Source organism: Anarhichas minor, unplaced genomic scaffold (assembly GCF_050575085.1).
Source record: "Anarhichas minor isolate MPS153535 unplaced genomic scaffold, ASM5057508v1 ptg000023l, whole genome shotgun sequence".
In the NCBI taxonomy this organism is placed as follows: Eukaryota; Metazoa; Chordata; class Actinopteri; order Perciformes; family Anarhichadidae; genus Anarhichas; species Anarhichas minor.
Window position 1 is genome coordinate 9,242,344 of NW_027466469.1, and position 18,736 is coordinate 9,261,079.

Here is an 18,736-nt window from a genome sequence, read left to right on the forward strand (position 1 = left end):
ATATTATAAGTAGCCAACAGTTGTAGACAGTTAGTTGTAGACTACATACAGTTAGTTGTAGACTACATACAGTCAAATCAAATAAAGAAAGTTCAATTGAATAATATCTCAACAATATTTATTGTCAGATTTAAACCTGAACTGGATGAATTATAAATAATATATACTCTAATAATAAATAAATGTTCTTCTCTCACTTCAAGTAAAATAAGGGATGCATTAAAGATTACATAACAGAAAGCTTTTGAAAAATATGCATCTTAAAATCCAATACTTCATTTTAGAACAAATGTTTTTTACCCTGCAACTTTAAATTCAGTTCATTCAGGGTGAAGTGGTGTCAACCAAGAAAACCATGATATTATATTCTTGTCATCTTCTAATAAGAGACATTTGTGTGCAGGGACTTTATCTGTAGTTATTAAACCACTTGTTTCAGCTCATTGTTGGTCAGTGAAGTCATGTGTTAGGATTCTGATCATATTGGGCTCTTAGATCATTTATTATCTGTGACTTCATTTTGGATGTGAGTGGGTACGTTTGCTCAAAAGATTGAAAAAGAAAAAAGGCAGTCCTTGCAATTAGTTTTATCTGGGAGTTAAAGGACAAATCCTGATCAAAGATAAATCTGATTATGTACGGTGGTGCTGGATGCCAGGGTAATGCCAAGATAAATCCTTGTGGAACTCCATGACTAACGGGTGTTCATCGAGGTTTCATCATTTACAGATACAAACTGAGATCCATCTGATAAATAGGACTTAAACCAACTTAGTGTGGTTCCTTTAATGCCAATCAAATGTTCTAGTCTCTGTAATAGGATGTAATGGTCAATGGAATCGAACGCAGCACTAAGGTCTAACAAGACAACAGAGACAAGTCCTTTATCTGATACAATTAGAAGGTCATTAGTAATTTTCACCAGAGCTGTCTCTGTCTTATGATGCACTCTAAATCCTGACTGAAAATCCTCAAATAAAGTATTGTTCTGTAGAAAGTCACACAACTGATTTGCAATTGCTTTCTCAAGGATCTTAGAGAGGAAGGTCTAGAGCAGTGGTCGCCAACCCGTTGATCGTGATCGACGGGTCGATCTCGGAAACTTTCCCTGTCGCTCTCCAAAATATTGGACCTCATTCTCGAACATTTTCTGAAGCGTCTTCTGAAATGTTTTCTTACGGACTTTGGAAGACCAACGTCAGAAAAGATCTCCGCCTGATTCATGAACGCCTGAAAATGGGTTCTTACACAGCCGAAGTGTTCTCAGCTGTGCTCCCCAAAATGAGGATTCTTAAATTGAACGCGCGTTCTCGTGCACCTCGGGCCTGGCTAAAGACTGTAAGCCTCGCCTCCAAACTTGCAAATAATCTACACTTATTACTTGTACCATTATCCTTAAGGGAGGCAGAGGAAAGGCTAGACATGTGACACACCGAACAAGAGAGGTAGAGATGGGAGCCATTGCTAGCTGCTAAGCTGAAATACGGTAGCTAACATTAGCAGAACTGAACAACGTGTAAACAACTGTTGGATTAAGCGAGAAGTCGCTAAAAAATGGAGAGAGCTATGGGTGTTTAAATTTACAGCAGCAAATTAGCCGCTTGTACTGAAGAATATCACACAATTATCTTAGTTTAGCTGGAGCTGTGAAAGTACAGGCAACAGGAATTGAAAAAATATGCTTACCGGAGCACGTTGTCACAACTTCCTGTTTCATGGTGAAAGGCGCTTTTTTGCTGCCCCTAAACAGGGTTCCACCAAAACTTTAAAGCTTTTTCAATTATTGCAATTATATAGCATTGCAAAGGTTTTAGGATTGTGCTGACCAAATTTAAAGTCAATCTGGTGAAATGTCTAGCAGTAGTTTGTTAAAGTACAGTGCCTGGAAATGGCAAGAAATGCCTGCAAACAGCAAATTAAATTCAAAATGGCTGCCTTCCTGTTGGGCTTACGGTATACCACCAAGAGGCTTTTATAGAGAGTCTCCAAGTTCCATCTGCCTACCAAATGTCATATATCTAGGTGAGATCCTTCAGAAAGGTTATGAAATCGTATCATCTTTACAACTTCATAAAATCTGACAGATGGACACCATTAAGTCTGTGGTGGAAATACTTTTTGTGCCAAAAGGGATTTCTTAGTTGCAGTACCATGTTGTCCCATTTATAATTTATTAAAAAATATCCTATAGTCAGATTATATCTGTGCAAATGTCCTCTTTTGTCACCCCATGCTACAACACCCATGCGCATTGTCTATATTTATTCTCTTGACCACACAGCTGCTCAGTAAACCAATCCCCTACAAGTAGAGGGGACAGCTGCCATTCCACAGATATAGACATAGAAAGAGGGGGAGCTCAGTCAAACCATCAGACAGAGAGTGTGACAGAGATGATTGAGAAAAGTTGAGAAGGGTTACGAATGAGTGGACAGAACTAGCCAACAGCACTACTGCATTTTAAAAAGGACCTCTTGGAATACCACCTCCAAATCAAAGTAAACTTGGTGCAAATCTCTTGAAGCCACAATGGCAGACAGCAGCAGTCCCCCATTGTCATCCTACATCATGGATGAGGAAACTCTGAAGAGAAAACAAAAGGAGAAGCTAAAGAAGCTGATGTCTACAGGAGGCAACCCGAGGCCTGCACCTTCTCTCCTCTTCTTGACACTCAGGAATCCCTTCCGCAAGGCATGCATCAGTATTGTGGATCCTGCTGTAGTAAAGTGTCTCTATACATTACATTTTACAATGACATTTGATGTAATTGTAGCTACCTTATACCATATTTACTTTCAGTAGTCATTAAATGGTATATGTTTGGAGTTCTAGTAGTAGCACAGCTGTAGGTGTATGTGTGAGTGTGTGTCAAGGTGCTTGTTATTTAATTTGTGTAATGTGGGAAAATCTATGTGAGCTATGGTGATTAGCCTGGAAGCTTCCTATAAATCACTTTCAGACCTTTTGAAATCATCATCCTACTGGCCATCTTTGCCAACTGTGTGGCCCTGGCTGTGTACTTGCCCATGCCTGAGGAAGACAGCAACAACACCAACAGCAACTTGGTACGTCAGCATGCTTGTGTTAGTTTTTATAATATACTGTAGATACTGATGGTGGTTTAGGCCAGTGGTTCTCAAAGTTGGTACCCTGGGGTGCATTGAGGACAGGCCATATAATGTTATTTATAAGGTTTCAATACATTGCAACATTTACATTATCTATATTTTCTGTCACGTTTGCAAACAATCAAAATAGAAGAAAAGATCAATCCATACAATTGACCACATTGGTAACTGTTTAATGCAGCTGAAGACATGACAACTCGCAGTTACTGGTTGTCATAGAAACACCACACACTTTATTGCTCGGCAGTTTTTCAGGAGCTCAGCAGTCAGAAAAATAGTGACCATAAGAGAGATGTCAACATTTACAGAACAATTTGAGGTGTAACTTTGCAGTAGTAATACAATGCAGTACATTTTATCAAATTTGGCTGGTAGTGTTCCAGGCAGATCAGCGCACACAAACAATGTAAAGCTATAATCTGTCTGGGTAACAAGCACTATAACTTTAAAATGTCTCCACTAATGTCAATGAGTCGGTTCTCTATTCAATGATTTATGATCTACACGGAGAAGAAAGAAAGTTTTGAGAAGTTATAGTTGAGCTATAATTGCTGCTCGACACATGACAGCGCTATCGTACACTCCTCTCTTGAAAGACTACAAGTGGCGAAGAAGACAATGTGGCGTCTATAATTAACATAGCCCTATATGTCTATGCAGCCCAGAAATACCAGGCTTAAAATCACAAAATGACCACCATGACACAAAATGCAAGCTCAGTGCGCAGCAGGTAGGTTACTAGGCCACTACACTGCTGCCGAGACAGACGAGAGGAGTACCTGCACCGTGGAAACTGAAAGAGGAGAGGAGAGCACCGACTAGATACAACCTGTCAACACATCATGCTACAACTTTATTGCTGATTAACGCAAAAAGAAGCTCGCAGGGTTCTCTTTTTCATGACTAATCCAGTGTTTCCCATTAATTACATACACTCTAGGTAGGCCCACCACAGTATCATAATGAACCAGAAATATGCTTACACTTCCCGGTTGGGGTCCACTCTCTGCATGGGACAAAAAATTCCACAGGGATCCTGTTCAGGATGACCTAGGCCAGGGGTGTCAAACTCATTTTCACTCTGGGCCACATCAGCATCATGGTTTCCCTCAAAGGGCCTGTTGTAACTGTAAGACTGTATAACTGTAACTACTCCTAACATATTGTTAAATAACTGTCTCTGCATTTGATTGTTGTTTATTCAAGTGTAAAAATATTGTACATGCAGTTATATAAATGTAAAAATATATTTAAGCACATTTCTGTTATTATAACATAAATCATTTTAATTTAGGGTTAAGAAACCCACATTACTCTATCAAAGATCAAACTATTAAAGAAAATAACAAAGACAAATATCATCAAACACAAGTTATTAAATTAACTTTGTTCAAAGCTATTTTTGTCACCTCTCTGCATCACTAACGTCCCTGCCGTCGTCCCGTGCATGGCAGCTACATCCAAGAGCTCCTCACTGAGAGAGTCAGGTCTGCCTTGAGCCTCTTACAAACATTGATAGATGATGTATCTCGTCTCTTAGCTAGCTGTGTTGTTAGATTGCTGCTAGTTCCTGAACTCGGTCTGCGATGGTGTTTCTTCACAAACTGACATTTGTAAAAGTCTGTATCTGGTCGGAGCTCACCTGCTCACATACCTTTAGCAGCACTGGGCTGTAGCTTTTGTACATATATTCTGCTGTGATTACAGTCTGCCTTTTAATTCTTGGACAATTTGATGTTTTTCTTGGAGGCTAAATTTAGCTCCGTGTTTGGTGTCAAAATGCCGACGTGAATTGTATCCTTCATCACCGACACGCATCATAACACAGAAGACAGACCAGTTTTTCTCCTTGAAGCACAAACATGTATTCGCTTTCCCATCTTAAATTACATCTTCTTCCCTCTGCATCAATTTTTCTCTTCGTGGACATTTTGGGATTATTTGTCGATCTTTTTCAACTCAATCACTTGTTGGAAAACCGCTTTACGGGCTGTTTCCCCGTAAAAAAAAGGTAATAACTAATTAACCATATTGTTACCAAGTGACTGTTAGGAGGACAAGTAATCAATGTCCAGCCACGGTCTCCGAACCGCAGCGACCTCCCGTCCCGGCCGCCGCCGTCTCCGAACCGCAGCGACCTCCAGTCCCGGCCGCCGCCGTCTCCGAACAGCAGCGACCTCCAGTCCCGGCCGCCGCCGTCTCCGAACCGCAGCGACCTCCAGTCCCGGCCGCCGCCGTCTCCGAACAGCAGCGACCTCCAGTCCCGGCCGCCGCCGTCTCCGAACAGCAGCGACCTCCAGTCCCGGCCGCCGCCGTCTCCGAACAGCAGCGATCTCCAGTCCTGGCCGCTGCCGCCTCCGCGCTGCAACGACCTCCAGCCCTTTACCCCGCTGGGTCATCAGTCTATCCCCCTGAGCCCCAGTCTATGGACTCCGGTTGCCCGGAGCCCCATCTCCGAGAGTCGGAGACCTGTTCCCCGTCCGATCTCCAGCCCCTGGAGACCTGTTCCCCGTCCGATCTCCAGCCCCTGGAGACCTGTTCCCCGTCCGATCTCCAGCCCCTGGAGACCTGTTTCCCGTCCGATCTCCAGCCTCTAGAGCCCTGTTTCCCGTCCGATCGCCAGTCTCTAGAGCCCTGTTTCCCGTCCGATCCCCAGTCTCTCGAGTGCAGTTCCCCTCCTGGTTCCCAGTCTCTCGAGTGCAGTTCCCCTGACCCCCAGTCTCTAGAGCTCCGTCCTCCTGACCCCCAGCCTCCAGAGCTCTGTCCTCCTGACCCTCAGGCCTCCAGAGCTCCGTCCTCCGGACCCTCGGCCTCCAGAGCTCCGTCCTCCGGACCCTCGGCCTCCAGAGCTCCGTCCTCCGGACTCTCGGCCTCGGAGGAGTTATAACCCTCCTCCGGGCCCCCACCGCCCTTTGGAAGATGTTCATGTTTTTTTTTTTTTTGGACGTCTGGAATCCGTCCCTTGGAGGGGGGGTACTGTCACGATCAGGCTTTGCCCTGTGTGTTCTGTCTTTGTTTCTTTCTGTAGCTCCTCACTCACCTAATCAGTTCATTCAGTGCACCTGCCAGTCACACTCAGCTCATTACTCTCACCTGCTCACTCTGCCTCCTTCACTATTTAAACCCCTGCCGCACACACACCCACTGCCAGATCATTGTTTGTTTTCCGACCTACCCGCCCGTTTTGCTCGTCCTGTTCCCGGTTTTCCAGTCTGCCTGTTCTGCCTTTTCCTGCCGGATTTTCCCCCTCGTCTTTTGTCTTGTCCCTGGATTCCCTTTGTTTTTTGGTTATCATTAAAACCTTTTTCACTACACCTGACTGTCTGCATTTGAGTCCTCACCATGCCCCGTGACATTTTGAGAACATTTCAGGAAAGTTTGCTAAAATTATATAATTTATAATTTCCTCATATTTGAACTGATACAAAAACAAATCCTTAAGACATTATGAGAAACTTTAAATTCAAATCCAGTTAAGGATCACCCATTTACCATACAGTTTTGAGTAATTTTTAGGCCCCCATATTTCATAAATTGAACATTTCAAATAAATTCCAATTTAAGATTACCTAGCGAGTTTTGAATAATAACATTTGTATCTCCTGTTCCAAATGTTAATGTTTTTCATATCATACAATATTTTAGCCCACCATGATTATACACTTTTATTCTCTGCCTTATGCTGTGTTCACACCAAACACAAAGTTTGGTTGCTTTGCTAACTTTGTAGCTGCTCCATCAACACTCAAAATAACATCATATAGGTGTAAATATGGCGGCAGCGTTATTGTTTTACAATGTGGTTTCTACACATACATTTATACACATAGTTTCGTCTGGTCTCTGTATAAATATGAGGTATCGTAGAGATCTGGGTGTCCACATACGGCTACCATATTTTTTTCCTCCATTTCTGATTCAAGAACGTCAATGATGACAGGAGGAAAATCTCAACACTGATAGGCTTTCGCGACACAGCGTCACATTATTTGTTGCTTGAGTTGAAATATTTGAACTACGCATTTGATTTTTTTTTTCTTTTGATTCTTTTGTCCACTCGCGTCCATTTCGCTGCTTTGCATTGACTTTGTATGTAATCTCGTCACGCAAAATATTTGCTTTGCATTTGGTGTGACCACAGCATCAGGCTACTTTTATTAAAAATAGCATTCAAGCTGCATTACATAATGTTTGTAATCTCATTTTACATTATAATACACTAAAACAAAGTCCCTCAATTTTGCCATACAAATCTTATCTTGGTACTGCTTTTCTGTGGCTATAGACTAAGATTGAACTCAAATACTGTATAACGCCAATGCAGGCACCACAGTTCATATGGTTCTCATTCAATATTTGGGAAGATTGAATAATGCCTAATTATTCAAAATATAACCTGTCAATAAAATAATAATATAAAATATATATATATATATATATATATACTGTATATATATATATATATATCACGTGTGTATGGACGAAGACATCAATTTTGGTTGGTTATTACATAATGCACAGTATTATTACATTTTATTTTCAAAGAATTGCAGATCCCGCATTTTGTAATGATTGATTAAAAAATGCGGGATCATTTATTACTTATTGTGTTTGGACCTTTTTGTTGAAGTTACACATTTCCAACAATGTCAACAAAAACTGAACATTGTAAAGTTGGTAAAGATAGATCTGTTGTAGCTGTTGTATTGGACTACATTAGGTTGTACAGATGTACCCACTGAGATTATAACTTGACATCAGAATTTCTACAAAACAACGAATGATCCACCAAGAAGATAATGAACTACTATGAACGATTATTTTGCATTACAATGATTAATGAACTAATTTGAATTCATTTTATATTATACCCAAGGACAATGATACACGGACAATACTAGGCCTATGTACCAGTTTAACACTCCTGAAGGGCACTGTGTGTGTGCTGCGCCTTTAAAATAGACATTCACTGAATACCTTTGCTGAAATGGGAGAGGCCATAAAGCCTTTCAGTGGTGTGTGAGTTTGTAAGTGACATGAATAGACAGAAGTTGATAAACTCTCATAAAGAAACATGAGCAGGGGAGGTGACTTCACTACTCAACCTACAGTGTAAGCCCTGAGTGAAAACAACACCTTGACACTGACGCCTCATCAACACAGGTACAACAGGAGAAATAACTCGAGAACTTCTAATATGTTCAAAAAAATTACAAATATGTCAGAATGCTGTCAGTAAATATAAGCAACCAATGTACTCAAACAAGTTATTTGAGACTACAAGTAACACAAATTCAAACAAAAGCCATTGTGGTTGTTTTACAGGAAAGCCTGGAGTACATCTTCCTCATCATCTTCTCTATAGAATGTTTCCTGAAGATCGTTGCCTATGGATTTCTATTCCATACAGATGCTTACTTAAGAAACTGCTGGAACATTCTGGACTTTGTTTGTGTATCCGTTGGGTAAGTGTATAAGTTCCTGTTGAGGGCATTGTGTTTGTAATGTAATGTTCTGAATGGCCACATTACTATATGCTGTTTATGTTGTGTCATTGCTTTGCAAAATAGTGGTGAAAAGGTAGTGATAGTGTTTGAGTCAGCTCATTCCAAGAGGAACGTGGGTTTGATGCTGACCCTGGTCCATACTGCCCTTGCAAGTGGTCCTGTGTTACCTGTTGTGATGATGATTGAACCTTTTCAGCTGCATCTCTCAGATAAACCTAAGATAAGAGGTTTGTGTATTGTGTGTGTAGCAGTTGGTCTAATGCTGCTTTACCATGAGCCTGGTCGGTCCACATTAATTTCGCTGCACCAAGTTGTGAACACGTGTGTTTCCACTGAGTCCTGACAGCAGGACAGAGTCGCAGCGAGCTGCACCATTGAGGTCTTGGTTTCCTCTGCTAATTTATTCAGTTGGAGTTTAGTTTCATTGCACCACACTCCGTACGTTACTGCAGGAAACCAAACATGTCCTGTTACTGCTTCTTAAACCAGTGAGGCTGTAGTATGCTTATCGCCAAGTTCAACAATAAAAGCAGGTGAACACCAAAATACATGAACATATTTGTCACTAATTGGTAAGCAGATCAGTTTGAAAAAGAATAAATAAATAACAAGCAGCCACAGTTATGAAGAGCAACAGACTCTTACTGCTTTTTCTGCAAACCAGCACGCCTTCATCACATAATAACTCCTTAGACCTTAAATGAAACACTTCCAGTACCAACACGCCTGTAGGCTTCATTGACCTGAAAGAAAGCACAACATATTGGATTATTTTGACTACAACAAATGCTCAGATGAAACCTATTCATCATAGACTAGTTTGTGTCAACATTTAACACGAACATTTGTTTTAAAACACTTTCAATATTTTTAGTAGTGGCACAAAATAGCATCTGTTGTGTTCCCGTCCATGATTTTATATATAAATAAATAATTTAGCTGCACAGAATCAATTGTGAGTAAGACCTCACAAAATCTTTATATACCAGAGCTGCGAGAAAAGCTCCATATTATCTATATAGTTTGTGAGAATGCCCACAGGTAGCTCTGTGAGTAAAACATTCTGTGAGTAAATGTTCCTGTCGGGGTAGCCATGGAAAGCAAGAAGGGGAGTGAGGTGTGTGTGTGTGTGTGTGTGTGTGTTCAAGCACATGCACATGGGGGTCTAAAAGAGGAAGTGTGTCAATCTGATGAATGGGCCTGAACCTTTTGTGATGCACTACTGTCACACCATTTCATTTGTAATGAGTGGGAACACCACACCCCACATTTCATGAACATTGTCTCAATGAATTGTGTGTTCAGATGCCTTGTGGACAAAGTCATGGAACCTTATGACAATAACATGAACTCCATTGTTCAGAGAGGAAAGCTGAACACAGCTGGAGGGTTCACTTTCTGTGTGTCAAGTAGAAACTATCCTCTAAAGATACGTTTACATTATTTTCTTTCCTAAAATAAAATTGGCTATTGAATTATCTATACACATTATTAAAATCATAATCTGGATAGTTAGATAATAAATGTATGAACAGAGTATAAATGAATGCACGTGCAAATAATGAATAAATGAAATAGATAACCCTGTTGCTGCCAGTAGTAACAAATGGATAGATGCTTGTAGAACAACTCATCTTAAGGGGAAGCACACTTAGGATATGTGATGTTGTGTTTGCCATGTGAGAGGACATAAATCATGGAGACAAACTAGAGCACCGGCTGTGGTAACTGTAAACTTCATCACTCTGTTACTAAAAACAGATTTCCCCCATTCCTTGCCTCTTTTCCTGCATCACTCACTCACATCTTCAGCAGGTAGGACATCGATTAGAGGAAAGGATGTGAGTGAGGGAACATGGATGCACCAGGAGGAACACCATTTAATGAACATTAACAACAGGAAGGATGCTCACTTTGAATGTTCTAAACAACCATCTGATATTTCTGTTTGTATCCCTCTAGCTTGTTCAGTGTGCTTGTGGATGCCTTTAACCACATCAGTGGAGTGGAGGCTCCAGTGGGAGAAAAAGGTGGTGGCTTTGACATGAAAGCTCTGCGGGCGTTCAGAGTCCTGCGACCACTCCGACTGGTCTCTGGAGTCCCCAGTGAGTAACTGGTCTGCTTGAATCAGATACTTTGAACCACTGACATTATATCATTTCATCAAGCCTAACATAATTGTACCATCTTTTTTATTTTATTCTTAGTGGTAGTATTTATATTACTATTAGAAATAAAGCTTTCTGTCAACGTTCTACAGAAGTGTGGCACTAATTTCAATCACAGTTATTAAACGTCGATGAATGATTGCTTGCTTGGAGAGAATACTTTAGGAATACTGATCTGTTGTCCTGTTGTGACCCGAAGGCCTTCAAGTGGTGATGAACTCCATCCTGAAGTCCATGCTGCCTCTTTTTCACATCACCCTACTGGTCCTTTTCATGGTCACCATTTACTCCATTATGGGATTGGAGCTCTTCAAGTGCAAAATGCACAAGACCTGCTACTACACAGGCACAGGTAGAGTATGCAGCACAACAGGGTTATATATGACTGTAATACTAAAAACAATACCATATTTAATGCACCAATCTGATTGCTAGATTGAGGCCAATACTGACCTTATTTAACATGTGTTGGCAAGATAAAGTCAGAATAAATGTCATTCTGACATTACAGTCATTTAGCAGATGCTTTTATCCAGAGCGACTTACAATTCAGATTATATCACACTGTAGGTACAGCTACGGGAGCAATTTTGGGTTAAGTGTCTTGCTCAAGGACACATCGACATGCGACTAGCGGAGCCAGAGCCGGTGGATCGAACCGCCGATCCTCTGATTGAAGGACGGCCCTGCTCTCCACACAGTCGCTCCACCGGATTATAAGGCGCACCTTCAATGAATGTCCTATTTTAGAACTGTTTTTATACATAGGGCGCACCGGATTATAAGGCGCATAGAATAGAATAGCGTCGTAAGCGTGTCTCTTGAAAGGTGCCATTTTGGGGTCTTTATACACACAAGTGGTGTTGGACTAGGAGTAAGCACAGTACCGGTGTTTACCGCGGTGCGGCTTTGTAGTTTACCAGTCGTACTGAAACATTTTGACAGAGCGCCGTGTACAACCAGTATGGATCAACCAATTAACCAATTGATCCATATATAAGGCGCTCCGGATTACAAGGCGCACTGTCGTTTTTTGAGAAAATTAAAGGCTTTTAAGTGCGCCTTATAGTGCGGAAAATACGGTACTCATAATGCAGAAAGGCCCGTTTAAAATGAAATATTTACTGTAAGCCTATAGTCACACATATATTTCTATATTTTATATTAAGAATTTGCAAAGTAGCCTGAATACTATTATTTTCAAATAAATGCAGTGAAGTTAACAGTTAAATATTTCCCTCTTGTAGTGAACTAAAATACTAAGAATAAAATGGAAACACTCAAGTAAAGTAGGTGACAGGTACATATATATACTGTATATATATATACAGTATATATATATATATCTTTTTTTTCTTAATTTTTTCTTAACTTAATCTAGAATTTGTAATCTTATTGATGATTGATTTGTAGCAAGTACAGTTAAAAAAGTCAGTTTAGGTTTGTTTGGTTTACTAATGCTGCGTGTTAGCAGAACGAACGAAATGCAGCGCTGATTTATTTTAAAGTAAAATGTCAAAACACCCACAAGGTTGTTTAGCTGTGTCACATTGCCTCTACTGAGTTGCCTTTCTGCTACAAGCATGCTTCAGCAGATGTGTCGCGCCGCATCCGTGCCCTGTGTATTTCGGCTGTCACTGTGCTATGCATTGAAAAATCCATGGAGCTGTTGTACTGGTACGTCCACCCTATTAAAAATGAACAAATTGCCTACTGCATACAGGGTATAGGGTGTTGTTTGAGAGGTCACCATTAATACCATATGAGGAACTATGTGTGTTAAATGTATTAGACAAGTTGAACTGAGTGTTTTGTTTGCCCTCAGGACACAGAACCATATAGTAGAAAATGTGCAAAGATTAATGTGTATTAACATCCGTTCTCATGAAGTAAGCTTCATATTTTCTCCCTCAGAAAAGTGTGCATCATACATTTTCATTTGAGAAATAAAGAGCACTTATATGAGATTTGTACAAATGTGGAATTTGGCATTGGGGGAGAAAAAGGGAGACAGATTCAACCTAACCTTTAACATTACCCTCCTCTTGCCTTCAGATATTATTGCTACAGTGGAGAATGAAAAGCCAGCTCCATGTGCCCAAGCAGGGAATGGTCGTCGTTGTACCATCAATGGCACAGAGTGTCGAACTGGCTGGCCAGGCCCGAACCATGGAATCACCCACTTTGACAACCTAGGCTTCTCCATGCTGACTGTCTACCAGTGTATCACCACACAGGGGTGGACTGATGTCCTCTACTGGGTAAGTTAATAGTCCAGTCTAAAGAAAACTGGTTCACACTCAAAGAAAGTTTCTGAAGTTGTCTTTTGAACTTCTTATTGAATGACAAGTTTGAATTAAAGCTGCAAGCAGCATTGATCGGGCACTCGCAACTTCACGCACGTCGAGGGTACTAGCAGGACTCTGTGTGACGCGCCATGCATTTCTGTGACCATCACACTCTGCGTGCACGAGTGAGATATTTCCTGGTTAGACCAGCAGCGTAGCAAGATCATGTTGCCAGGTCTTAAGCCTCAAATGTTTTGAGTGTACATCCGATACAATCATAAATGTAAGCCTTTAAACCTCTTGTACACGAGAGCCCCCTTTAAAGGGGGCTAGAGGGGGGGCGGGGGGGGTGGTGTACATGTGTACAATTCACTTTTGCGAAAGGAATAAAATAATAAAAAAAATAAAAAAATAATACCTGTGTAACAAAGAAATTCTGGGCGAAACAACCATGGGAGCCATTTTACACACTGCAAAACACAATTGTACATGAACTAAGATCATATCTGGAAGATATCTAGAAGATTTGCAACAATTTTGGCCAAAAATCGACGAACTGTGCTCTTTGTATGATCTCTCATCACGAAGCACGGAACACTCTTAAGATAAGACAAGTGAATATATAGTTAATATTTAGTTATATAGTATATAAAATTAGAATACAGCAATGCAACTGCTGCTTCCAAAAATGAGAATTTTGCATGCCTTTGCTTGGTTTATGCTGGCTTGCTTCACTCAATCGAAGTCAAATCAGTTTTAGAGACTGTAAAACCTGTTGTGCTATGACTTTGGCTATGCCATTAACATTTTTAGGCCTTATTTCAAGTAATATTTTAGACACAAGTGCTTTTTTTCAGGCGAAACTGAAACTTTTTCAATTTGAGCTGTGCCATATGTGTATTTGTTATTAACCAGTAACATATACACAATATTTACACATATCAGCACATCTGACTAGTGTTACCTGTATTATACAATCAAAAAATTATTAAAATAGACCTTGTAGTTGCAGAAATACACTCTCTTTAGTATGAGTATGCAATTTTTGAGCAGAGACCTAAAAATAGGGCTAGTGTTCAAGAGGTTTTAAAGATCATTAAGAAAATGAATGTGTGTGAATGTGCTTCAGTGTTTGTAACATAACAGACTGTCAGTTTACTGGGATGGGGTTCAACTCCCTGCAGTGTCCTGCTGATTGTATTTGGACTTACATGAAAGTTAACAAAACAGTAGTGCCATTTGCTGTTACTTGAACACTTTAATTTAACACTGTTTTCATTTTATGTTCTTCTGTAACTTTAGATTGTAGTGTGAAGCATTCATTGTAACGTTTAACCTGATTGTCATGAAGAAGCTCTGGACAGATCATTTATACTAATGCCCACTGACATGGTTTGAAAATCCACTGTTATCTAACTTTTGCTCTCCAAGCATCTTAGTTTGCACATATTTAGATCAGAGAAGTCTTTTTCTCATGGTGTGCCCACAAACCCTTTCAATAAGTTCAGTGTTTGGGCCGCTGTAATTATAGAATCCTGCTTACGTCCGTGGTTGCCAGTAGGTGGCGCGATGACTGAGTTAATATTGGCATGCAGAAGTCCTAAAGCCATGACAGTAATCAAGCATGTCAAGTTTGGGACAGTTTTGACAAAGTACAGTGGGCTGCTTCGTTGACATTTTGTAGGGGGCGCTATCGAGCCGACTTGCCACTCTGAACGAATAAAATCATAACATATAACTACATTTTGGGCTTGTAATCTGTGTGCCAAGTTTGCTTATGTTTCGAGCATTTTTAGCCTCTCAAAATTACCTTCGTTTTTCACGGCGAAGACTGTTCGCCGTGAAAAATGCTCGAAAAAATGCTCGAAAAAAAAAATTATAATAATAATAACCACGTCGCCGCCCTTCAACAACTTCTTACAATCTTCAGAATGAAGCATTATCAAGGTCTTAAGACTTTTCTGACAAAACTTTAGAGGAATCTGATTAATCTGTGAGGAGCAGGATGTAAAAGTACACAACCTATAACTTCCTGTATCCACTAGGTGGTGCTATTACTATGATTCGATATTGTCATATAGATGTGTTCCGGTTCAGGATGTTATGACATATGAGAGATTTGGAGCAGATTAGACAATGTACGGCTGAGTTACAACAACTTCCTGTTTCGTGGCGAATGGTGTTTTTTTGACGCCACGCCACAGATACATAGTTTGATAACTTTTTGATCTTTGAGTAACTTTTCACTGCCAAGGTCTCAAGAGCATACTGACTGAATCTGAAGTTGATCGGGTTAAATCTCTAGGAGGAGTTCGTTAAAGTATGAATTTTATACAGCTAGGTGTGAAACCCAATGTTGGGGCTACTCAATAGGGGGCGCTATCGAGCCAATATTTCATACCGCAGCTGGACACCCCAATCAGACTGCAATTTTTGCAAATTCTGGCTTGCGTGCCAAATTAAAAAAAATTCCTAGTATTCCAAGCATTGATCGGGCCCTCGCAATATTACGCACGTCGAGGGTACTGGCAGTCGGGGGCAAACTTTGTGCAGAAGATGACAGACTTTCCAGTAGATCGTGTTTCCACTCATCATGATCATGATTGTCAGCCTGGATGTTTTCAGCCAATGGACAGTATCTTCATACCGCCTGCACAAGGGGTGGTCTCACTTAGAGTATATGTTGAGCAGTGTTATTTACCTGAAAGCTGTTTACATAGGTCATTGAACATCTAGATCCATCAAGCTTCATCACTGCCGGAAGGCGTTTCCTCGCCACCAGGGGCCATCAATGGATCTTATTTGTTCCGAACGAGGAACCAACTTCGTCAGTGCTTTTAAGGAGCTTAAGATTCCTTCCAATAACAACAACACTTCTATTGAGAAGTTCCTGTTTGACCATTGCTGCACATGCTTCAATCCTCACCATGCCTCTCACATGGGTGGTTTGGGGGAGAGGATGATTGGTGTAATGCTGCGTTCACACCAAACGCGGCCCAAATTTGCGGCGCGAGTAGATTACATACAAAGTCTATGCACAGACGCGATGAGACTGGCGCGGCGCAATGGATGCGAATTCGCGTCCAACGCGTGAGTTGAAATTTTTCAACTTCTGCGAAATATTCGCGTGACGCTGTGGCGCGATAGCCTATCAGCGTTGAGTTGCTCCCCCTGTCATCACTAACTTCCTGCCGTTGTTGAATCAGGAAATAAATACTGTAGCCGTGTGTGTGCACCCAGAGCTCTACGATACCTCATATCAATAGAGACCGGACCAAACTATGTGTATAAATGTGTATGTAAACCACATGGTACAAACAATGAATAGATGCTGCCGTATTTACGTCTACATGACGTTATTGAGTGTTGGTGGAGCTGCTACAATGTTAGCATAGCCTAGCACCGATCCGTCCGAGCTCCATTGAGAAGACAAGTAGCCTACAAATCGGCATCATTACGTAGTTATTTCGGAGTCCCTTTTTGTCGGTTTATTGCCGTTCGGATCAGCCCTCACGGTTCGGATCACTCGTGAACCGCGGATCAATCGAATAATTTTATTTATTTATTTTACAGTGTAATCATCATAGTGTGTAATAAAGTTGTACTGCTGCTGTTCCTTTTCAAGTAACACGTCTCTGAATATCAATGCAGAGTGTCAGTGAACAGATATAAAGCAGTAGTGTGTTCACGTGAACAGAGCAGGTTAGAAGCATTTAACGGTGAAAGTCATGGCGAGCGGAGGAACTTCAGAAGCCCCCGGCATCATTTAAGTCGCAAGTTTGGGAGCATTTTGTCTTCCCTGTAATTTATAATGACGGATAAGGGTGGTGGACAAAACCGTTACGATAATGGCAACATCGGGCATGTCCACACATATGAAGAGACACCATCCCGTCTGTCAGCGACGGGCGACACTCCGGTGTGGAAAACAAAGGATTTCAAAATCTGGTTAAAGTGCTTGAGCAACGATACGAAATCTCCTCACACACCCACTTCAGTGTGAAGCTGTTCCAGACCTCTATGAGAAGGAAAAGACTGTGACTGCTTTCACCACGGCGGAGTGGAGATTCATAGTCCGGTGCTGCAGACACGCCCCCTCTGTGACAGTCACACCAACACACACCTGGGGCAGGTGCTGACAGAAGTATCAGAGTGGAAGCTGGAGGCCCAATAGTAATATTCCAGTCACCACAGAAAGGTCTACCCTCTCCCCAGACAATGTAGATATTCTCATCTTTTTGAAAATAATGGTAATGGTAAACATTATTGTGTATTTGAATGACATAACCTGACAGGAAGTAAACATAGACCCAAGTTGTTGCCGAGCAGTTCAGTTCAGTGTAAACAGTGGAAGCTAGCTGACTGGCTGTTTCTTTCTTTCAGTATTGATCAAAGGACGAGGATATCAACATACCTCATGTTGCACTTAAACGTAACAGAATTGAGTATTCTTGAATGTTTTATTTTTATTTGTTATTTTTTTCATTTTGTTTCAAATTGGACATCTTCAATACTTTTTGTTTTTATATAAGATTATAGCCCAAAGTTCTTTTCTTTAAGTGTTCTTGAAGTTCTTTAATTAATAAATGGAAAGCAAAGTTATATTTGACTCCTCCCCTTTTCTTTGTTGATCCGAACTGTGACTCAAGAACCGTGATCCGAACCGAACTGTGAGGTTTGTGATCCGTTGCACCCCTAGTTATAATGCATTTGTACTGCAAAAAAGGGAGCTTAGGCTTTTTGGTAAATAAAAATATTTTCTTCCATTATTTTCTCACAGAATTCAGTAATTAAACGTGTTGTCATGCTGTCTAGACATGCTGTCTATTTAAATGGCTTAAGCGAATTATAGTAATTTATGTTGTTTCTCAATTCTAGCTATTCCATACTTTTACTTGCTATTGTGAGTGCATAAGTGCGTTTACACAGACAAGTTTGGCCAAATGCAGTGCATTATGAGTACCCCGATGATGTACTCATAACTGTCAAGAAGTTGAATGTGGAACGCTGGACATTTCTCACCCTCAATATTCCCCATCTTGGCTACATAGTGAAAGGGGAGGGATCAACAAACTTGTGAAAAGGGCAGCAGAGGAAGCTGCAGTAGTTGCAATTTCTGCATTGAATCATGATTATTTTTATACAGTTTTAAGACATGTCAAGTGAGCAAATGAGCCACTAGAAGTTTTGGTGGACGACAATTGTGGTCTGATGTTGGTGGTAATTTAATTCAATTCAATTTATTTTTGTACAGCCCAAAATCACAAATTACAAATTTGCCTCAGAGGGCTTTACAATCTGTACACATGCGACATCCTCTGTCCCTCACATCAGAACAGGAAAAACTCCCCCAAAAAAAACCTTTAATGGGGAGAAAAGAGGAAGAGACCTGTGGGAGAGCAACAGAGGAGGATCCTCTATCAGGATGGACAGACGTGCAATAGATGTCATGTGTACAGAATGAACAGCTGTACGGTTGCAATTTACTATTAAAAATAAAAAGAAGAAGCGGTCATATGGTGAAATCGCCATTTCCAGAAAGTGAACAACTGCCGTGTTCAATTTGACACAGTAGCTGTGTCTCAATTCAAGGGCTGCATCCTTCGGACGACCCAGCCCTCGCGGTCTACGCCGGCCGCATCCTT

General features: G+C 40.9%; 1 protein-coding gene across 1 annotated transcript in view; it reads left to right on the forward strand.

The window, feature by feature from the left end:
* Positions 1-2,529: 2,529 nt before the first annotated feature.
* The window catches only part of LOC142955275 (dihydropyridine-sensitive L-type skeletal muscle calcium channel subunit alpha-1-like), an 80,704-nt gene continuing 64,497 nt past the window's right edge, over positions 2,530-18,736 (forward strand). Inside the window, exons 1-6 of the mRNA XM_076096737.1 lie at positions 2,530-2,726; positions 2,960-3,065; positions 8,454-8,593; positions 10,598-10,740; positions 11,003-11,155; positions 12,859-13,064. Coding sequence (XP_075952852.1) covers positions 2,530-2,726; positions 2,960-3,065; positions 8,454-8,593; positions 10,598-10,740; positions 11,003-11,155; positions 12,859-13,064 — 945 coding nt within the window. The remainder of the gene's footprint in view (positions 2,727-2,959; positions 3,066-8,453; positions 8,594-10,597; positions 10,741-11,002; positions 11,156-12,858; positions 13,065-18,736) is intronic.